The sequence below is a fragment of the Oncorhynchus nerka genome, linkage group LG2, assembly GCF_034236695.1.
Source record: "Oncorhynchus nerka isolate Pitt River linkage group LG2, Oner_Uvic_2.0, whole genome shotgun sequence".
Lineage (NCBI taxonomy): Eukaryota > Metazoa > Chordata > Actinopteri > Salmoniformes > Salmonidae > Oncorhynchus > Oncorhynchus nerka.
In genome coordinates, this window is record NC_088397.1 from 18,284,204 (window position 1) to 18,307,448 (window position 23,245).

General features: G+C 42.3%; 1 protein-coding gene and 1 long non-coding RNA gene across 5 annotated transcripts; both read left to right on the forward strand.

Annotated features, from left to right (window-relative positions):
- Positions 1-759: 759 nt before the first annotated feature.
- On the forward strand, positions 760-8,595 carry LOC115120034 (zinc finger protein 239-like). Of its 3 annotated transcripts, none has more exons than XM_065024070.1 (3): positions 760-1,219; positions 5,953-6,786; positions 6,915-8,595. In XM_065024070.1, the coding sequence occupies exons 1-2, from the start codon at positions 1,027-1,029 to the stop codon at positions 6,783-6,785; spliced, it is 1,026 nt and encodes a 341-aa protein (XP_064880142.1). In that variant the 5' UTR covers positions 760-1,026; the 3' UTR covers position 6,786; positions 6,915-8,595. The 3 variants fall into 3 exon arrangements, with proteins under 3 accessions (XP_064880142.1, XP_064880145.1, XP_029504795.2); XM_065024073.1 differs by having other exon boundaries at positions 5,953-6,312; XM_029648935.2 differs by having other exon boundaries at positions 5,953-8,595.
- Positions 8,596-8,881: 286 nt separating this feature from the next.
- LOC115120037 (uncharacterized) lies at positions 8,882-22,717 on the forward strand. Of its 2 annotated transcripts, none has more exons than XR_003862077.2 (3): positions 8,882-9,371; positions 21,683-21,797; positions 21,914-22,717. It is a non-coding gene; the product is annotated as an uncharacterized LOC115120037 (long non-coding RNA). The 2 variants fall into 2 exon arrangements; XR_003862078.2 differs by having other exon boundaries at positions 21,683-21,790.
- Positions 22,718-23,245: the final 528 nt, after the last annotated feature.

Here is a 23,245-nt window from a genome sequence, read left to right on the forward strand (position 1 = left end):
GACTTGGAAGAGCTCCGGTGTTGTGTTGGATAGTCATAGCCAGCTAGCTAACATAACATCCCTCTGTTTGAGTAGGCTAAACTAGCTTGCTGCATTTGCTAGCTAAGCAAGTCAAACAAAGGAAATTACAGTCTCCCTCTTGCTTCTCCTTAATTTTGGAAGATATTAAATTGTTCAAAAGTGTTCAACTATTGTCTTTCTCTCTCTTTGACTGAACTACTCACCACATATTATGTACTGCAGTGCTAGCTAGCTGTAACTTGTGCTTTCAGTACTATATTAATTATCTGATCCTTTGAGTGGGTGGACATGTCAGTTCATGCTGCAAGGGCTCTGATAGGTTGGTGGACATCCTCCAGAAGTTGTCATAATTACTGCGTAAGTCTATGGAAGGGGTTGAGAACCATGAGCCTCCTCGGTTTTGTATTGAAGTCAATGTACCCTGTGGAGGACGGGAGCTAGCTGTCCTCCGGCTACACCATGGTGATACCCAACAGAGTACTGTTGAGGCTACTGTAGACCTTCAATGCAAGTGTCTTTTAATACATTATTTGGTGACGTGAATATATTTAGTAAAGTTTTATCTAAAAAGGATCACTTTTAATGTTTTACTATTTTAATTTTTATAAAATTCACTGAGGATGATGGTCCTCCCCTTCCTCCTTCGAGGAGCCTCTACTGGTCCATTGTTGTCCAAAGGTTGCTACCAGCCGCTAAACTAGATGTCCCGTCCTTCCAGGATGTTGGCCTGAGGTAGGACTACATAGGTTTAAATAGTGGAATAGGGTGATGGTGTAGTAATGAGTGTAGGGTTAGATGGTGCCGTATTTTATCTTTTTCATGTAAAGTATAAAGGATTTATACCCCAGTCTAGTTGGTGGCGGTAATGCAACATTTATTGGATGCCAACCGCTGTTAAACCTCATCGAAGAAGAAGACGAAGAACGCTAAGCAGAATCAAAGATAGAGGTTTCAACCAACATTTCTTTGATAAAGCGAAAAGCTACTTTCATAACCATTGCTAATATGTCAAAACTACAGATGTTGAATGTGTTTGTCACGGAGCGTTTGTCAGCGGCTGCTGTGGAGATATTCGGAGCCGTGGAGAAGACCGTGGCAGAGTATCAGGAAGAAATCTGCCGTTCAGCGGAGGAGAACGAGCGTTTACGCAGGCTGTTGGATTTGGTTAGCAAACCAGAGATAAAGTTACACAGAGCAGGTTCGTACAACATTCTGTTGTTGTAACGAGATTTGACTAGATTCATGTTTATTTTCGATTTTTTTTTAACCGTTATTTTATCATGGAGTCATTCGTGTGCAGGGTTGCCAGGTCTAGCTAACATTTCTAGACAATGACTACTCAACCTGCCACAAGGCCTGAAAACTAGCCCCAATTTGGGGGGTTTCAGTAAAAGAAGATTTGCCACGTTTATCCAGTAAACCCTTTTCCATAACGTTATCAAGCGAATTAAGAAGGAATATTCGCGTCACGGCGTAAGAATCTAAATGCGTTTTCCATGAAAATTATTATTATTGTGAGCTAACGTGATGTAATCGAGGAATTTTAACATGTCGCAAGAGGAAAGACAAATCGCCCTTATTAAACTCGCCAGACCATTTTCCATCAACGGATGTAGATTTAACTCGTTTGACTGCTATGATTGTAAATCAATCCCATTTGCGAATGTGTATAACTATACATAAATCCGACGGAAGAGTTTGAGTGATGAAAGTTGGACAGAGGATCACAATCTCTGCGCAAGACACACTTGGACGAACTTTAGGCAATTTTCTGGCAGTTGTGTCCTTACGTGCCAGCACGGTTGGGTAGGTTAGTTTCTAAATATAATCCATTAGTTACTAGTTACCTTTCCAAAATGTAATCCGTAACTTAACTTTTGGATTACCCAAACTCAGTAATGTTATATGATTACATTCTGTCACGTTCCCCTTAAGATGCATTATAAAAAGACAAAAATGTATGTTTACTTTATTTAACTGTTGAGCCACATCTATTGCAGAATAAAACAATGTTACATTTTACATAGCTGGCCATATATGGATGTTAAATTTGACTTTATAGGGTTGATTATGTCGGCTTCTGACCATTCACTTTCTACTATATATAATAAAATGATTCAATTATATCTTTACATTAAAAACAAAGTCTTTCAGAATTCCACTCATTCCAATAAATGCTATACACCTTGATCTTCAAGAATAGGACTTGGAAATATGTGTAACCGATGTGAAATGCTAGCTAGTTAGCGGTGGTGCGCCCTATAGTGTTTCAGTCGGTGACGTCACTCGCTCTGAGACCTAGAAGTAGTGGTTCCCCTTTACAGTGTTTGTTTACATTTACAATGTTTTAGAAACATTGGAGTAAAACAAGCTTATATTTTGGGTTCTCATGGAATGTGACAGTTGAACTAAGCTCATGAGGCATTTCTAAGTTCTATTCTTCAAGAATCAATTGATCAATTGAGAGATATATATATACAGGACCAGTCAAAAAGTTTGGACACACCTACTCATTCAAGGGTTTTTATTTTATATGTTGTAGAATAATAGTGAAGACATAACTATGAAATAACATATGGAATCATGTAGTAACCAAAAAAGTGTTGGACAAAGTAGCTACCCTTTGCCTTGATGACAGCTTTGCATACACTTAGCATTCTCTCAACCAGCTTCACCTGGAATGCTTTTCCAACAGTCTTGAAGGAGTTCCCACATATGCTGAGCACTTTCCTTCACTCTGCGGTCCAACTCATCCCAAACCAGGTCTGGTGATTGTGGAGGCCAGGTCATCTGATGCATCTGATGGTTACAACATTATTCCATATGTGTTATTTAATAGCTTTGACGTCTTCACTATAATTCTACAATTTATAAAATAGTACTGGTACTGTATATTTATAATTTATAAGTCCAAAAATGGATGTAGCAACTAGAGATTGCCACTTTTAAGTCTATCAAAAGTGTGCAAGTTTGAGCATGTGTATCGTGTATTTTCAATGCTGATTTGAATGCCATTGAGAACAGAAGTGTAAAAAAAAATCTGCAAACATACTTTCTGAATTTAACAGTAATCCTCAAAGTAATCACCTAGTTTTTCAAAAGTATGTGTATCCGATTACAATATATTTGCTGGTAACGTAACGGATTACAGTTACCGTTTTGTTGTAATCCCTTACGTGTTACGGATTAGATGTAATCCGTTACTCCTCAACCCGTTGTGCCAGACTTCAAACCATTATAAAAGGCCTATTTGCGATATTGGATTGTTATTTCAATAGGCATAGGCTACTGACTAACATCTGGGTTTATGATTGTAATTCAACTTTGTCATGGTTTGGTTAGCTAGATGCAGGTAGCCTATAGCCCTTGATAGGCAAGATGTAAAGTGAACGATTTAGCAGCTTGCTTAGTTCAAATTGACAGACTAATTTATTCAACAGCGATTTTGGGGTAAGAAGTGCTTGTTGCCCAATAGCCTGCTGGAATAGGCTACTAAGGGGTCGTAATTTCAATCACTGAATAACATATTCATATGGATATGAACTAATATGCTTGTAAACAACAGCCAGTGTTTATTTTTTTTTTTACCTGTAGCCTAATCTGACTGATTCAACAGTCAATCTAATGCTACAGTAGCCTACAAAGCCATATAAATTAGTACTCTACCTGATGTCTAACATATGCCATTCTCCACATTTTAATGTCAGTTTTTTTATTGTGGACTTTTCCCGGAGAGGGAGTTCCATAACGGCCATTTCAAATGTCCACTCGAGACTCAAGAACTGCTGCTGTCACACCTCCTTCCGCCCCTCCCCATCACTCATTCAGTAACAGCCCCCCTCACTGCCTGATAGTCAGCAGCAACCGGTCACAGTAAAATGTATATATATATATATTTTTTTTTAAATGCGATGGTGACCGCAGTGCAGAGTAGGCCAAAAGTGGACAAAAAACCTGCAGCCCAAGAACAATTCACCCGCAACATCGTTTTCCAAGTAGCCCAAATTTCGGGGAAAACCACGGGCATGGCAACCCTGCTCATGTGACGTTGTGATATGTTTAAAGAAAGAGGCTATACGAACACGCCTGGTTCCCAAATTGATGACGTATGTCGCGCAGTTGAGAGTCGAGTGGAGACGAATGGATTCGGTTCAGTCAGTCATCCTGGTGATACTAGTTTATGCTGGCTAGTTGTCACAGCAGCATTGCGCTAGTTTAAACGTGTAAAAGACAGTGATGCTTATTTCGATGTGGCGAGGGAGAAATAACTTGTGGTATTGGTCACCATCTGGATATCACCCTCATATGCCAATTAGCTAACGTATCGACAAACTCGATCCATTGGAATACTGCGTTACTTGATCTTATTTCAAAGAGCGCTCCGTTAACCACGCCCCAGGACATTGCTTGACATTTTGCAGTGAGACACGTTTTAATAGGAAGAAACACCTCTCAATTTAAAATGGGTCGGTGACGTCACTCTCTGAGACCTTGAAGGAGTTGTTCCCCGCGGCTTTTGTGGAGCGAGGGGGAACGATGCTTCGAGGGTGACTGTTGTCGATGTGTGCAGTCTGTCCTTCACTCCTGATTGCCAAGCACTGCTGTCCTGCAGTAGGGAGAGGGACGTAAGCTAGATAGTCTAGCCAATTGCCAATATCAGGCCAGAGTGACAGCTAAAGCACATTTATTGTAGTGATTTTCACCGAAAAATGTACAACTGCGACATAAAAAAAATCAACAATGGAATGAAGTCCCAACTTCGGCAAACAAGTTTACAATTCTCGACAGGTTACGTGGGTACAGTAAGGATGTGGCGTGACTGTAAACATATTTGATATCAAGCATCTCAATCACGTCGCGTGATTTCGCATAGGTTGTTTGGTGACCCGTTACAAAATGGAACTAGCTAGCTGAGGAGGACGACTGACTGAACCGAATCCGTTCATCCCCACTCAACTCTCTGCACGACATACGTCATCAATTTTGGGCACCAGGCTGGTCTGTATAGCCTCTCCCATGCTAAAGAGCTTCGTCTCTTCCTCGGTCGTCACTATATACCACAGCCACAAAGTCATACATCCTCCTATTTCTAACATGTATCTTCATAAAATGAGATTTTAAACTTAACCACACTGCTAACTTTATGCCTAATCTTAAGAAAGGTTCAATAAAAAAAACATATCAAAAAGCACATCTTAGCCAATTTTGACTTTGTGGCTGTGGAAACCCTTTCTCTCTGGCTATAAGCACCCTCGAACGAAACTCTGGTTCACCAACATTGCTTTGTATAAATCACGTGCTGGGGAGCGGCTCTAAGGACATTCCTGACCCGTAAACGACAAACCAAAATCTAAAACCAACCCTTACCTTAACCCTAACCAAACCATTAACCTTAACACTGAACTTAAACTCATTTTAAACTAATTCTGAAATAAAATACATTTTTGCAGATCAGGAGTGCCCTTATAGTCTTTTCTGTGCTGTTTAGTGTAGACTAGTCAACAAAATCGTCTTATTTTTGAGCACAGAGAGGGCTTCCAAACAACATTTCTGATACTTTATTAAAGCTGGAATATGTCATTTTTTGGCCAACTGACCAAATTCACATAGAAATGTAGTTATAGATCTGTCATTCTCATTGAAAGCAAGTCTAAGAAGTGGTAGATCTGTTCTATATGTGTTAATTCTCTGCTTCCCATTCTTAAGTTTAGTTTTTTACTTTCAGTTTTTTACACCAGCTGAAAATACAATATGTTTGGTTATGGAAAATATATTTCACAGCAGTTTAGATGGTACAATGATTCACTACATTATGCTTGCTTGTTTTGTCACAAACTGAAATAAGGCAAACTATTAGAATTTTAGCAACCAGGAAATGACTGAGCGATTTCTGCATAGTGCACCTGTTTAAGATATATTGTTTCCCTCCAGACTTCCAGGTACTGACTCCTGCCGTTTACCCTGAGCAACTTAAATGTAAGCAGGAGTGGAGCCCCAGTCTGGGGCAGGAGGACCCAGAACCCACACATATTAAAGAGGAACAACAGGAGTTCAGACTCAGTCAGGAGGACTCACCTCAGCCCTCACATCTTTACCAAAACCAAACTGTGGATGACGGAGAGAGGGGTATTCTACCTATCATCATAACTGAAGAGATCAAAACAGAAGCTGATGGAGAGGGCTACATAGTACCAGAACCAACCAGTGATCAGCCCCTTTCAGTTCATCCAGACTGCTCTGCTGCAGTGGAGAAACCATATCGGTGTCAACAATGTGACAAAAGCTTCACACGTAAGGGACACTTGACCATCCATTCAAAGATACACACAGGAGAGAAATCTTATCTGTGCAAACAATGTGACAAAAGCTTCATCCAGAAAGGCGACTTGGACAGACATACTAGGGTACACACAGGAGATAATCCATATCAGTGCAAACAATGTGGCAAGATGTTTAACCAGAAAGGAAGCTTGACCATCCATTCAAGGATACACACAGGGGAGAAACCTTATCAGTGCAAAGACTGTGACAAATCCTTCAACCAGAAGATGGAATTGATATTGCATATGAGAGTTCACACAGGGGAGAGACCATATAATTGTCCTGTATGCAAGAAAGGTTACATGGCATTAAGCTATTTAAGACTTCATCAGCGTGTTCACTCCGGGGAGAAACCTTACCAGTGCAAAGAATGTGGCAAATGCTTTGGTTATAAAGGAAGCTTGAAGTCTCATATGAGCACTCACACAAAAGTTTCAGCCTGAAGTGAGAACAACAAATGATTTGACAACTCTGGCATTTGACAACTAAACAAATGTAGTTATGTGAGAGGAGTGATAAAACATCAGTCAGTATCAGATTTGTAAGCTCATTTTAGCTCTTACTTTTTTTAGATACCTACTGGCCAGGACGATGAGGGAATTTGACCATGCAGGCCCGGCTGAAAAGTGATTGCATCCTTTTTGAAACCAGGCTGCCTCACGGGCATGAGCCACTCCTCCCTCAACGCTTTTGCCTGGTCACATGACAGGCCATAGTCCGGTGCACCGCGGTTCAGCCTAATCAAACTCCTGCACTGCTGGCTTCAGGAAGTTGTCACAGCTGTGTCTAGCAGAGCACACACTTGGATTCCTAAACAACAGGAGTTCATATTCAATTGTTTAACAATGACATACAGGATATTTGGGCCACTATCTGTACTTCTGTCTGCATGTTAGAATATTGAAGTAGCCTATTATGTCTTTGTTGACTATATAATGCAGCAAATATAGATCAGCTTTAATATTGCAGACAGATTGTGGCTTTCAATGTAATTGTCTGCATCATTTCCCCCATATATATAGATATATCTATATATATATATTTACATTTTATTATTTTCCCCTAACCCTACCATCCCTCCCCTAATTGGAGTAAACTAAACTAATGGACAACAACACTTAGGTTTCTACTTCCATCTTATATATACACTATATACATTTTACGGACACAGTATATTTTACAATAGTTATCTTTTGTTTGTTTTTAGTCCCTTCCTTCAGCAACCCTCAACCCCTCCCATATATCTCTGAACACCATCCAATGTTGATTTCTATTTGCTATATGTTTTCCAACTGTGCTGTTTCACATATGTTCTGAAACTCTACACATTTTACGGACACTATATTTGACATGAGTTATCTTGTTATTTTTAGTCCCGCCCTTCAACTCCACTCAACCCCTCCCATCTATCTCTGAACATCAGAAAGTTTTTCCAGACCAAAGGACAGATTTCCACCGGTCTAATGTCCGTTGCTCGTGTTTCTTGGTCCAAGCAAGTCTCTTCTTCTTATTGGTGTCCTTTAGTAGTGGTTTCTTTGCAGCAATCGACCATGAAGGCCTGGTTCATGCAGCCTCATCTGAACAGTTGATGTTGAGATGTGTCTGTTACATGAACTCTGAAGCATTTATTTGGGCTGCAATTTCTGAGGCTGGTAACTCTAATGAACTTATCCTCTGCAGCAGAGTTAACTCTGGGTCTTCCTTTCCTGTGGCGGTCCTCATGAGAGCAAGTTTCATCATAGCGCTTGATGGTTTTTGCTACTGCACTTGAAGAAACATTCAAAGTTTTGGAAATTTTCCGGATTGACTAACCTTCATGTCTTAAAGTAAAAATGGACTGTCATTTATCTTTGCTTATTTGAGCTGTTCTTGACATAATATGGGCTTGGTATTTTACCAAATAGGGCTATCTTCTGTTTACCACCCCTACCTTGTCACAACACAACTGATTGGCTCAAATGCATTAAGAAGGAAAGACATTCCACAAATGAACTTTTAACAAGGCATAGCTGTTAATTGAAATGCATTCCAGGTGACTCCCTCATGAAGCTGGTTGAGAGAATGCCAAGAGTGTGGAAAGATGTCATCAAGGCAAAGGATGGCTACTTTGAAGAATCTCAAACATATTTTGATTTGTTTACCACTTTTTTGGTTACTACACGATTCCATATGTGTTAATTCATAGTTTTGATGTCTTCACTATTATTCTACAATGTAGAATAGTAAAACAGTGTGTCCAAATGTTTGACTGGTACTGTATATATATATATATATATATATATATATATAAATAAAACATTCTATTGGTTGCAAGAATTTTGTATAATAATTCAAAATGAAAAACACTTGAATACGCCGTCATTTTGTGTATCAGTACATCAAAAATCTCTTCCCAACTATTTTGCAATATGGCTATTTTTTAATATGACAAAAAAAAACATGTTTCCAGACTGATCCCATGGAAAAGGATTTGCCACGAGCTTTACACCACTTGAACCTCAAAATGGCGGACGGAAGACAGGGTGGTGCAGGTGCTTCTCATTCGAATGCTGTAATTTTATCTAAACCATCAGGTGTACGCCGATCCCAGTTAAGTAACTCATGCAAAGAGTTAAAGCGTAATTATGTGTTTTATCTCCAGTACTCTGCCATGATTGTCAGTTATGTAGCTGCTCTACTGATAATCTCAGTGCGTCCTTGCTGGGATGACACAATCAGTCTACTACCGGAGAATATCAACACCAAACACATTGGTTCACCGTTCCACGGGAGCGGACAGTACACAGCATACCATAATGTTCTGAATAATGGCCAAGTCTACCTCGCTCCTTATTCTACTGAACCGCTCAGGCGTAACAAACACAAGTCCAACATTTATCGGAAACTGTTAAACTACCTGTTCACTACCCTCCTGCTCTCCGGGGATGTACAACTCAATCCTGGGCCCAATATCACCGAGCCAGTGATACGCACCGGAGTGGAGAGCGGTGGAAGGCCTCGTCCACTGGTCGTCGCCGCTGTGGAGGTGGGTGAGTGCTATGGTCCTATGGTTTCTCTCGACTCACCCGGCTCCAGGATAGATTTAGACTCTTCAAACATACCAGAGTCGCTATATGCGATCCCTGACTCTGCTTCTGGTACGCAAGCTATTTTAATTAGTTCCCCGCATCCAGTGCAGGCGGGAGGGATTGTTAATTGCGCTACCGAACTGCCCCTAATCAAAACGAAACGGCCTAAACCCAGCCGTCAGAAAACACAGAAAATTTAACTTTTTTCAATGTGTCAATCACTCTCGAGTCATCTGGGACCCACGAGCTAAGCCCAAGGGACTACTAGGGGGGCACTTGAACATTCGTAGTGTCATTCCAAAAAGTGATCAAATTCAACATCTACTCACAAATCAAATCAAATGTATTTATATAACCCTTCGTACATCAGCTGATATCTCAAAGTGCTGTACAGAAACCCAGCCTAAAACCCCAAACAGCAAACAATCTAGGTGTAAAAGCACGGTGGCTAGGAAAAACTCCCTAGAAAGGCCAAAACCTAGGAAGAAACCTAGAGGAACCAGGCTATGTGGGGTGGCCAGTCCTCTTCTGGCTGTGCCGGGTAGAGATTATAACAGAACATGACCAAGATGTTCAAATGTTCATAAATGACCAGCATGGTCGAATAATAATAAGGCAGAACAGTTGAAACTGGAGCAGCAGCACAGTCAGGTGGACTGGGGACAGCAAGGAGTCATCATGTCAGGTAGTCCTCGGGCACGGTCCTAGGGCTCAGGTCCTCCGAGAGAGAGAGAGAATTAGAGAGAGCATATGTGGGGTGGCCAGTCCTCTTCTGGCTGTGCCGGGTGGCGATTATAACAGAACGTGGCCAAGATGTTCAAATGTTCATAAATGACCAGCATGGTTGAATAATAGTAAGGCAGAACAGTTGAAACTGGAGCAGCAGCATGGCCAGGTGGACTGGGGACAGCAAGGAGTCATCATGTCAGGTAGTCCTGGGACATGGTCCTAGGGCCCAGGCCAGTTGAAACTGGAGCAGCAGCATGGCCAGGTGGACTGGGGACAGCAAGGAGTCATCATGTCAGGTAGTCCTGGGGCATGGTCCTAGGGCTCAGGTCCTCAGAGAGAGAGAAAGAAAGAGAGAAGGAGAGAATTAGAGAACGCACACTTAGATTCACACAGGACACCGAATAGGACAGGAGAAGTACTCCAGATATAACAAACTGACCCTAGCCCCCCGACACATAAACTACTGCAGCATAAATACTGGAGGCTGAGACAGGAGGGGTCAGGAGACACTGTGGCCCCATCCGAGGACACCCCCGGACAGGGCCAAACAGGACTCCAACCTTGACTTTCTCTGCCTCTCAGAGACATGGCTCCATAAACACTCTCCATATGCTGCTTTGATTGTGCCTGGCTACAATGTTTTCAGGAGAGACAGGATTGAAGGAAGAGGAGGGGGTGTGATGATTTACATTAAAGAACATATCCAATGTAAACAAATTGAGTGGTCATGTGATAATGAACTAGAATGTATCGGCCTGAACGTTACACTGTCTCCCCAAATGTATTTTACCCTCATTGGAATGTATAGGCCACCTTCCAACAAAAGTGTGTTTTTTGATCAGTTTAATACCATGCTTAGGGAATGTGATTTTGGGAAAGAGGTCATCTTAACGGGAGATTTTAACATTAATTATGACAAGTGTTGTAGGAAAACCCTCAAACGGATCACTAATACCTTTGACCTTACACAGCTAGTTAAAGGGCCAACCAGGGTGACTTGTTGCTCTAAAACACAGATTGATTTGGTGTTCAGTAATAAACCAGAGAGAGTGACTAAATCATTCAATATGGTTACTGGGCTGCCTGATCATAATCTGACACTTATAGCCAGAAAGCTGTCTAAGAGCAGGTTTAACCTCTACTGTTAGAAAGCCGGATCAACTCAGAATACCTAAGAATGAATTAAACTATTTTGAAAAAGCAATTAAGGGAATAAACTGGAATGATCTCTTGTCCTATACAGACGTGGAAGCTGATAGTCAGGTTTTTCTATCCACAATCCAGACTACAATAAATGGCTTCCTAAAGAAAATCTAATCCAAACCTGGCCAAAAGAGCACTCTTCCTTGGCTAAATGGAGAAATCTGGAAATTGATGAAAGAACGAGATTATGCTCTAAAAACAGCCCTAAAATCTAAATTAGAGCATGACAGATGTAGGTTTACCATGTTGAGAAATAAGGTGATAAAAGAAATCAGACAGGCCAAGGCAAACTTTTTTATTAACATAATTGGTGAAGCAAAGGGAAATTCTAAATTGATATGGGAGAATCTAAAAAAGTTAACAGGGAAAGACCATAGTAACACTGCAAAAAGACTAGAAATCATGGTGAATAACAATCTAACACAGGATGCAGTTGAAATAGCAACAGCCTTCAATTCCTACTTTATTGACTCTGTCAGGTTACTGATACAGAACCCCTCCACTGATTTCTTGGGCTCAGTGCTAGTGAATGACACTCAACCTGTCTTCATCATAAGGGAGGTTTCTGAGTCAAAGGTGAACAAGGTGATTAGCTCACTAAAGAACTCTAAAGCCAAAGATGTGTTTGGGATGGACTCTACCTTTCTTAAAAACTACAAAGAGTCACTCATTGGCCCCATTACTAAGGTCACCAACACATCTATTGGTCTCGGTGTGTTTCAAGGGTATGGAAGTCGGCCATAATAACGGCCATCTTTAAATCAGGCGACCCTGCTGACGTGAGTAACTACAGGCCCATTAGTATACTACCTGTGGTGTCAAAGGTTGTTGAAAAGTGTGTAGCAGAACAACTGATTGCCCACCTCAACAACAGCCCCTTCACATTACACTCCATGCAGTTTGGCTTCAGAGCGAAACACTCCACAGAAACGGCCAACTGCTTTCTTCTGAAAATGTGAAGTCCAAGATGGACAAAGGGGTGCTGTTGGGGCTGTGTTTCTGGACCTAAGGAAGGCTTTTGATACTGTTAACCATGAGATTCTCATCACAAAATTGTCCAAGTTCAACTTTTCCCCTGATGCCTTGAGATGGATGAAATCATACCTTGAAGGCAGAACTCAGTGTGTCAGAGTGAGCAATGAGCTGTCGCCCACTCGTAGCTATGATGTGGGCGTGCCCCAAGGGTCAATACTGGGGCCCCTCCTGTTCAGCCTGTACATTAATGACCTGCCTTCTGTCTGTACTGGGTCTGAAGTTCAAATGTATGCAGATGATACAGTGATATATGTGCATGCAAAGAGCAAACAACAAGCTGCACAAGAACTCACTACTGTAATGGTCCAGGTTACAAAGTGGCTCAGTGACTCGTGTTTGCATCTCAATGTGAAAAAAACTGTTTGCATGTTCTTCACAAAGAGGGCAACAGATTCTACTGAGCCAGATGTCTATGTTTCAGGGGAGAAGCTCCAGGTGGTATCCGATTTTAAGTACCTTGGCATCATACTTGATTCCAACCTCTCTTTTAAAAAGCATGTGAAAAAGGTAATTCAAATAACTAAATTCAATCTAGCTAATTTCCGATTTATACGAAATTGTTTGACTACAGAGGTAGCAAAACTGTACTTCAAATCTATGATACTCCCCCACTTAACATACTGCTTGACTAGTTGGGCCCAAGCTTGCTGTACAACATTAAAATCTATTCAGTCTGTCTACAAACAGGCTCTCAAAGTGCTTGATAGGAAGCCCAATAGCCATCATCATTGTCACATCCTTAGAAAGCATGAGCTCTTGAGTTGGGAAAATCTTGTGCAATACACCGACGCATGTCTTGTATTCAAGATCCTTAATGGCCTGGCTCCCCCTCCACTCAATATTTTTGTTAAACAGAAAACCCAAACATATGGCAGCAGATCCACAAGGTCTGCCATGAGAGGTGACTGTATAGTTCCCCTAAGGAAAAGCACCTTTAGTAAATCTGCATTCTCTGTGAGAGCTTCCCATGTCTGGAATACACTGCCATCAGACACACATAACTGCACCACATATCACACTTTCACAAAATGCTTGAAGACATGGCTAAAGGTCAATCAGATTTGTGAACATGGTCCCTAGCTGTGTGTTGCCGCTTTCCATGTTGTCTGTAGCTTGTGAGGTGTGGAAACACTTTGTTGCTTTTATGAATTTTGTCTTGCTGCTTTTTGTTCTATGTTGCTCTGTCTGTATGCTACGTCTTGCTTGTCCTATGTTGCTCTGTCTGTATGCTATGTCTTGCTTGTCCTATGTTGCTATGTCTTGCTTGTTCTATGGTGCTATTGTCTATATTGTAATTGTTTTTAATAACCTGCCCAGGGACTGCGGTTGAAAATTAGCCGGCTGGCTAAAACCGGCACTTTTACTGAAACGTTGATTAATGTGCACTGTCCCTGTAAAAATAAACTAAACTAAACACAGCGGTTATTTTTTTGGTCCTTAAATGAAACTGGTATACTTCTTTTCTTTATCATAATGTTCGTTAACCAATTCTGGTCTTTAATTAATGCAGGGCCGACAGGCAAGTTTCTTTCTCCCCCCTTCCACTTGCCTCTTCCATTTTTGCACTAATGCTGCAATTAGTTGGTTGTAATTTTGGGTAGAGCAGACATTTCCATATATTTGTGTTAGCTGCATGTGTGACAACTCCACCAGTCCTGTCTATGATATAATTTACAAAGATTATACAGTTTTTAAGTTGAACCGTTATTTATTGTAATATTTGTTCTGTCTTTTCTGGTGGATTAAACTGAAATTGCAACCAACTTTCTACAGCTTGTTTTAAAAGTAGAGATATTTTGGAGATTTCAATTTTAAATAACCAAAAGTGAGAGGTTGTAATCTGAATAAAGGGGAAAAGGCCCTTCTTGAACATGGGGTGAGACATTCTTACTAATCTGCTAGAGAACCAGTACAGATTTAAGTATAACTTTGTATGACTGAAGCCTTTAGTGAGAGGTCGAATGCTTTAATATTGAATAATTTCTGCCCTCCGAGTTCATATTCATTATTTCAATAGGCCCATTTAATTTCGTCTGGTTTATCGTTCCAAATAAAATTGAATATTTTTTGCTCATATAATTTAAACAAGTCACTAGGTGTAGGCAAGGCCATAAGTAAACTGGGACATGACTAAAGAGTTAATCACGGGACTTTTCCACAAATAGGCAGGTATTTTCTTTTCCATGGTAGCAAGATCTTATCTATTTTTACTAACTTTCTATTAAAATGTATTGTAGTGAGAATTTCTTTCTTTCAAGATATGAAAACAGTATGTTCTCCAACCCTAACCACTCAGCCCCTACCCAGATGGTCATGCGCCATCGCAATCTTCGCTCTCTCTATCCCACTACTCTCTGCTCTTCTATCCTATCATCTCTCCATTCTGCTAAATCCTTCTCCCCCTGATTCTGCCTTTTCGACCCCACTCTCCTCCCTTTCCACATCCTATGACTCACACTGTCCCCCGTGTTGGCCCTGCCCTCCTGCTCCGTGGCTGAGTGACTCATTGCGAGCTTACAGAACAGGACTGCAGCCAGCTTAGCAAAAATGTAGGAAAACTAAACTTCCGGAGGACCTATCATCCTTTCACTCCCACCGCTCTACCTTCTCTTCCTCTGTATCCACTCTAAATTTCAAGCTCTGTCTCTAACCCTCGGAAACTATTTTTCGCCTTCTCCTCCCTCCATCCCTCACTCCCCCTTCCTCTCTACGGACGACCCCATCCCCTTCTTCAGACCCTCTCTGGAGACCTTCTCCCATTCCTCACTTCCCTCAACTCATCCCTGACCACTGGCTGCGTCCCCTCTGACTGCAAAATGGCCTGAGTTGCTGACCTCCTCAAGAAACCAACACTCGACTCATCTGACATCAAAAACTATAGACCTGTATCTCTTCTTTCTTTTCTTCCCATAACACTTGAGCTTGCGGTCTTTGATCAACTTTGTTATCTCCCTCAGAATGATCTTCTTGACCCTTAGCAGTCAGGCTTCTTCTGAGTCATGGAGGCTCTCTCCACTGCCAAAGCTGACTCTCTTTCCACTGCCTTAGACACCGTGAACCATCAGATCCTCCTTGCCACCCTCTCAGGGCTGGGTGTCTCAGGCTTTGCACACCCTTGGATTGCATCCTACCTGGCAGGCCGCTCTTACCAGGTGACGTGGAGAGGATCTGTGTCTGCACCACGTGCTCTCACTAATGGTGTCCCCCAGGGCTCAGTTCTAGGCCCTCTCCTCTCTTATTGGTCGTGGAAATTCTAACCAGAAAAGAAGACAGAGACTAGATTCCTCAAAACAACTTATTTTATTATAAGATTTGCAATAATGGAGCAGGTGCAACAGTCAAGAGTCAAACAAACAACAGTTGGTTCTCACCCTTTATAGGAAAATACAACCTCTTGTCTATGTGGCATTTTAGCAGGGGTGTGAGATCATGGTGGGAGCATAGTGTACAAACAAGTGATAATGCCAGTTTTGTTACTCCTTTCTGCAGATACAATTGTCGCTGCTGCTCAAGCTAGCCTCTGTTCTCTTCATATCTCCACACAGCTGTGCCCTTGAAAGATGGGAAAAGAACAGGATGGCCCAAAAAACGGGGCACTCAGACGGCCCTTTTGTCACTGGACTCGTGACTAAGTTACTCAGAAACAGAAGAGGAAAAACACTGGCTTCTTACATGATAGAAACAGACAGTGGAAATGTTCAGGTTTAAGGCATATACAAATGATGTGCATAACAGAGTTTGTATTTTTGTCACTATACTATACACCAAGTCACTCAACTCCATCATATTCTCACATGGTCTCTCCTATCATTGCTATGCGGCTGACACTTGACTACTTTTCTCCTATCCCCGTTCTGACACCCAGGTGGCGACACGCATCTCTGCGTGCCTGGCAGATATTTCAACATGGATCTCGGCCCACCACCTCAAGCTCAACAAGACAGAACTGCTCTTCCTCCCGGAAGGCCTGCCCGCTCAAAGACCTCTCCATCACAGTTGACAACTCCACAGTGTCGCCCTCCCAGAGTGCGAAGAATCTTGGTGTGACCCTGGACAACACCCTGTCTTTCTCTGCAAACATCAAAGCAGTGACACGCTCCTGCAGGTTCATGCTCTACAACAGCCGTAGAATACGACCCTACCTCACACAGGAAGCGGTGCAGGTCCTAATCCAGGAACTCGTCCTCTCCCGTCTGGACTACTACGACTCGCTGTTGGCTGGGCTCCCAGCTCGTGCCATTAAATCCCTGCAATTATCCAGAACGCTGCAGCCCGCCTGGTTTTCAACCTTCCCAAGTTCTCTCATGTCACCGCGCTCCTCCGCACACTCCACTGGATTCCAATTGAAGCTCCCATCCACTACAAGACCATGGTGCTTACCTACGGAACAACAAGAGGAACTTCCCTTACCTACATTCAGGCTATGCTCAAACCCTACACCCCAACCCGAGCACTCCGTTCTGACACCTCAGGTCTCTTGGCCCTCCCACCCCTACAGGAAGGCAGCTCCCACTCAGCCCAAGTTCTTCTCTGTCCTGGCACCCCAATGGTAGAATCAGCATCTCCCCGAAGCTAGGACAGCAGAGTTCCTGCCCATCTTCCAAAAACATCTGAAATAATCCTCCTCCTCACCTCAAGGTTTTTGGTGTCCATTACTGGCCGTTACAGGAAAGCCCCACACAAACCGCCACCATAGATTTTTTAACTAACCTGTTCTTGGCGATCATTTCTTAATTCTCGATTCCATTTGCAGGTGGTTCTATAAAAACAAGAAAACTCAGAAAGATATTAAAACCATGTTTTGTACCCTGGAGGTTCCTTGCCATTTTAGCTGCCACACATCTAACATTTCCCAGCATTTTTTCAGGAACTAGTCATTTCTATGCAAAGCGTCAACGGCCACGTGTAGAAGTAGATGACAGCGCATAACAAAGTGCGACCAAAACAAAGATCTACACACATGGAAGAGGCATATCTCACTCCATACACAACATGTATGTAGTATCTTTCTGAATTTTCGTTGCCAAGAACAGGTTAGTTGAAAAATCTCTGGCGGCGGCTTCTATGGAGCATTCCTGGAACGCCCTGTAATGGACATTAAAAGTATCATCGTTCATAACTATCATCAATATGTGCAAACTACAGTTGTTGAATACGTTAGTCACCGAGCGTTTCTCGGCGGCTGCTGTGGAGATATTCGGGGCCGTGGAGAAGAACATAGCGGTGTCAGGAAGAACGAAGGTTACGTACGTAACCACGGTTATGTGAGCTATTGAATCATTCCAATATGGTATCCTTCAAAAAGGTATCCCTCCGCGCAGCAGGACACATTCTGAGTAAGGATTTCAGATTTGTAGCTGGTAGTGCTGAGGCTGCGGCGAAACCACTTAAGTAGCTGCCGCTGCACTACTTCCCCCTCGTGTCCTTTTTCGAGGTGCCATAGATCACCGACAAAGAGGATTGGAGTGATCCGGTAGCACACATAACCTTGGTTACTGATAAAATCATTTTAATGTTGAAAGATAATGATTAAATAATTCCACTCTGAAACCTTATAACTGTATGAAATTGATTAGAATCATAAAATTATAATCCGATGATGTGTGTAGTTTTTGCCGGAATTAGGTTAAACAATGTATCTGTATAGTGGAAAAACACAGACTGTCTGAGCAAGGCGTAGCTCAGGATTTGAACTTGTGTGTGTGCCGAAGAAAATACAGAGAACAGTTCAACTGTGTTTGGACAGACCTGGCAGGAACTCTGAGGAACCAATGAGAGCACAGGGAGTACTTCTCAAGGTTTCCCTCATCTCAGGGGAATGGAACTGTCGGCTAGGCAGTGACACACAGTGGTGAGAACTATGGAGATAAAACGCACCTACTGATTGTGTGGAAGTATGTGCGTAGGATACCTACTGTTTGTGTGGAAGTATGTGCGTAGGATATCTACTGTTTGTGTGGAAGTATGTGCGTAGGATATCTACTGTTTGTGTGGAAGTATGTGCGTAGGATACCTACTGTTTGTGTGGAAGTATGTGCGTAGGATACCTACTGTTTGTGTGGAAGTATGTGCGTAGGATATCTACTGTTTGTGTGGAAGTATGTGCGTAGGATACCTACTGTTTGTGTGGAAGTATGTGCGTAGGATACCTACTGTTTGTGTGGAAGTATGTGCGTAGGATACCTACTGTTTGTGTGGAAGTATGTGCGTAGGATATCTACTGTTTGTGTGGAAGTATGTGCGCATCTATAAAATGGATGTATTTGTATAATGGACTTTAGAACGTTCTCTGAATAAACTGTACTATCTTTTTGCATAAGCTGAGTCTTTGACTAATTATTATTAAACCCATGGTCTTACAGATCTCAGGGATTGGTCAGAGCTATTGATTGTCAGTTATTATCATTGGGATTGAAAATTCTCATGACAGTTACATATTTAACCTTCGTTATGTAGCACTATATTGGATCACTCCAATATGGTATCACAATACAAGATTAATCGGTAAACTATGTAAGGGCCAGACAGAGAACAAAGTCCATAGAACTGGGGCTGTGCTTTGGTAAAGTGGGTGGGGTTATATCCTTCCTGTTTGGCCCTGTCCGGGGGTGTCCTCGGATGGGGCCACAGTGTCTCCTGACCTCTCCTGTCTCAGCCTCCAGTATTTATGCTGCAGTAGTTTATGTGTCGGGGGGCTAGGGTCAGTTTGTTATATCTGGAGTACTTCTCCTGTCCTATTCGGTGTCCTGTGTGAATCTAAGTGTGCGTTCTCTAATTCTCTCCTTCTCTCTTTCTTTCTCTCTCTCGGAGGACCTGAGCCCTAGGACCATGCCCCAGGACTACCTGACATGATGACTCCTTGCTGTCCCCAGTCCACCTGACCGTGCTGCTGCCCCAGTTTCAACTGTTCTACCTTATTATTAATCGACCATGCTGGTCATTTATGAACATTTTAACATCTTGGCCATGTTCTGTTATAATCTCCACCCGGCACAGCCAGAAGAGGACTGGCCACCCCACATAGCCTGGTTCCTCTCTAGGTTTCTTCCTAGGTTTTGGCCTTTCTAGGGAGTTTTTCCTAGCCACCGTGCTTCTACACCTGCATTGCTTGCTGTTTGGGGTTTTAGGCTGGGTTTCTGTACAGCACTTTGAGATATCAGCTGATGTACGAAGGGCTATATAAATACATTTGATTTGAACTGAGCTCAGGGCAGTCATAGTTGCTGTGTCCCTCCGTCCCCACTCAGGGAAGAGAAGGCAACACCCAGCACAGCCGTCCCAACCTTATTGGTGGGGGTAACATTGACTCAATTGTACCTAGAAAAAGTGCTATACGATGCCCAACTGGCCTAGGCGAAAATGTAATTGAGGGGAAACTCCTCAGAGCAGGGCCCACCATGTAGCTACTCCTCTAATAGAATACGCTACTACAACAGAGGTCAGAGGCCGGCTGTCCAGCCAATATACTGCAGTAATAGTGTCCACAATCCAATGTGAGAGTCTTTAGGCTCTGTAGGCTCTGTCCCAGAACTCTCTCACTATAGAAAATGAATAGCCAATCAGACTGTCGTATTGCCTGTGTAATGTAAGTGTCCAAGGTTCTGGCCGGGCACAGCACACACTTGGGGAAAAACACCCATCTCACGAAGGGGCATACAGTGCATTTGGAAAGTATTCAGACCCCTTCCCCTTTTCCACATTTTGACATGTTACAGCCTTTCTCTAAAATTGATTAAATCACATTTTTCCTCCAATCTACACACAATACCTGATAATGACAATTCGAAAACACTTTTGTAAATGTATTTAAAAAATAAAACATAAATACCTTATTTACATAAGTATTCACACCCTTTGCTATGAGACTCAAAATTGAGCTCAGGTGCATCTTGTTTCCATTGATCATCCTTGAGATGTTTCTACAACTTGATTGGAGTCCACCTGTGGTAAATTCAATTGATTGGACACAGTTGACAGTGCATGTCAGAGGAAAAACCAAGCCGTGAGGTTGAAGGAATTGTCCGTAGAGCTCCAAGACGAGTCGAGGCACAGATCTGGGGAAGGGTGCCAAAAACTTTCTGCAGCATTGAACATAGTGGCCTCCATTATTCTTAAATGGAAGAAGTTTGGAACCACCAAGACTCTTCCTAAAGCTGGCCGCCTGGCCAAACTGAGATAATGGGGGAGAAGGGCCTTGTCAGGGAGGTAACCAAGAAGCCAATGGTCACTCTGACAGCGCTCCAGAGTTCCTCTGTGGAGATGGGAAAATCTTCAGGAAGGACAACCATCTCTGCAGCACTCCACCAATCATGCCTTTATGTGGCCAGACAGAAGCCACTCCTCAGTAAAAGGCACACGACAGCCCGCTTGAAGTTTGCCAAAAGGCACCTAAAGGACTCTCAGACCATGAGAAACAAGATTCTCTGGTCTGATGAAACCAAGATTGAACTCTTTGGCCTGAATGCCAAGTGTCACATCTGGAGGAAACCTGGCACCATCCCTACGGTGAAGCATGGTAGTGGCAGCATCATGCTGTGGGCATGTGTTTCAGCGGCAGTAACTGGGAGACTAGTCAGGATCGAGGGGAAGATGAATGAAGCAAAGTACAGAGACATCCTTGATAAAAACCTGATCCGGAGTGCTCAGGACCTCAGACTGGGGTGAAGGTTCACCTTCCATCAGGACCTCAGCCCCTAAGCACACAACATAGACAATGCAGGAGTTGCTTCGGGGAATGTCCTTGAGTGGCCCAGCCAGAGCCCGGATTTGAACCCGATCGAACATCTCTGGAGAGTCCTGAAAATAGCTGTGCAGTGACGCTCTCCATCCATTACCTGACAGATCTTGAGAGGATCTGCAGAGAAGAATAGGAGAATCTCCCTAAATACAGGTGTGTATTCAAACCCAAGATAACTCGAGGATGTAATCGCTGCCAAAGGTGCTTCAGCAAAGTCCTGAATAATGGGTCTGAATACTTATGTAAATGTGATATTTCAACATTTTAAACAAACCTGTTTTTGCTTTGTCATTATGGGCTATTGTGTGTAGATTGAGGGTGGGGGGGAACAATTTCATCCATTATAGAATAAGGCTGTAACATAACAAAATGTGGAAAAAGTCAAGGGGTCTGAATACTTTGAATGCACCGTACAAGTTTTGCTCAAAGCAGCCAACTAAAGTAATATCATGTCTATGTGTTTAACATGGGGAAAAGGGGACATAGTCAAAATTGATGCATCTACAAATTCACTGTTTTACACAATATTGTATCATATTTGATGAGTTACTGACCTGTCTGTCTACAGGCTTGTCCTGCTGTAGTCTCCACAACTGGATCACACTGGCACGGGATGTCCATGCACTGGATGGACTGAGGGATGCACTCCTGTTGGACTGGAAAACAAAGAGACATGGTCAGTGGTGGGTATTTTTCAATGCTGTATCACCATATTTATCTGGACAGAAAACAAATTGTTTCTCATACTCAACACCCAATCCTCATGCCTTATTGTTTGTTCTTGTTTCCCAATCAACAGTCTGGATCTTCATCTTCTGCCATGGTGGATGAGTTACCTTTTCTGGTAAATACAGGGCCTTTTCTCTTTCCCACCGGAAAAGGGCAGCTACAGACCCAAGTGTTGTCACTGGGTTTCCGGTCAATCCCACCTGAAAGACAACAAAAGTTACTTTTACCAGCTAGCTAAATTGATTACTGAAATGATATCTACATTAAAATACCATAACCCACAGACTTGACTATAGTAACAGTAAAATAGACTGGGCTTTGGTCTATCTTTACATCTAAAATCATACTATGTGGATGGGATATTTCTGCTGAGATGAAGGAATTATCTGGAATGCTCAACTAGATGATCAGGACAGTCTAGGTTACTATTTGCCAGAAGAGGTGAAGTATTGCAATGAGATATACAACTACTTCTGATTCTAATTCTCAAGAGGAAAGTTAAAACCTTCAGCCATAAGGTCACTGAAGAGGACCAACAGTGATAGGGGGATTGTCTGAAAGGTACTGACATGCAGGGAAAATAACATAAGGATTTTGGGCACTGGCCAGCAGACCAAGATTTCTACATTCAGGTCCTAAATCTGTGGCATGCAATGTTTACAAAGAAACATTTTCAATAAAGAGGTCACAACATTCATTATGCTATTATATGCTTGTTTTACTTGTAAGGAGGGTAATGTGCATTGTACATGTAACTACAGTCTATACTGAACTATATCTATACTGAAAAAAATCTAAACGCAACATGTAAAGTGTTGGTCCCATGTTTCATGAGCTGAAATTAAAGATCCTTGAAAAGGTTATTTCCCTCAAATGTTGTGCACAAATATGTTTACACCTTGTGTTGGAGAAAATAAAAGGCCACTAAAATGTGCAGTTTGTCACACAATGCCACAGATGTCTCAAGTTGAGAGAGCGTGCAATTGGCATGTTGAATACAGGAATGTCCACCAGAGCTGTTGCCAGAGAATTCAATGTTAATTTCTCTACCATAAGCCGACTCCAACGTCTATTTAGAGAATTTGGCAGTACATCCAACCAGCCTCACAATCGCAGAACATGTGAAATCACACCAGCCAAGGACCTCCACATCCAGCTTCTTCCCCTGTGGGATCATCTGAGACCCGCCACCTGGACAGCTGATGAACTTGAGTATTTCTATTTGTAATAAAGCCCTTTTGTGGGGAAAAACTCATTCTGATTCGCTGGGCCTGGTGATGCCAAGAATGCCAAGAGTGTGCAAAGCTGTCATCAAGGCAAAGTGTGGCTACTTTGAATAATCTCAAATCTCAAATATATTTTGCTTTGTTTAAAACTTCTTTGGTTACTACATGATTCCATG

What these genes read in the sequence shown, in the direction of transcription:
- LOC115120034 (XM_029648935.2), top strand. Translation starts at nt 1,027, where the DNA reads ATGTCAAAACTACAGATGTTGAATGTGTTTGTCACGGAGCGTTTGTCA. An exon ending in GATAAAGTTACACAGAGCAG is followed by an intron (nt 1,220 to 5,952) that starts GTTCGTACAACA and finishes GTTTCCCTCCAG; the next exon opens with ACTTCCAGGTACTGACTCCT.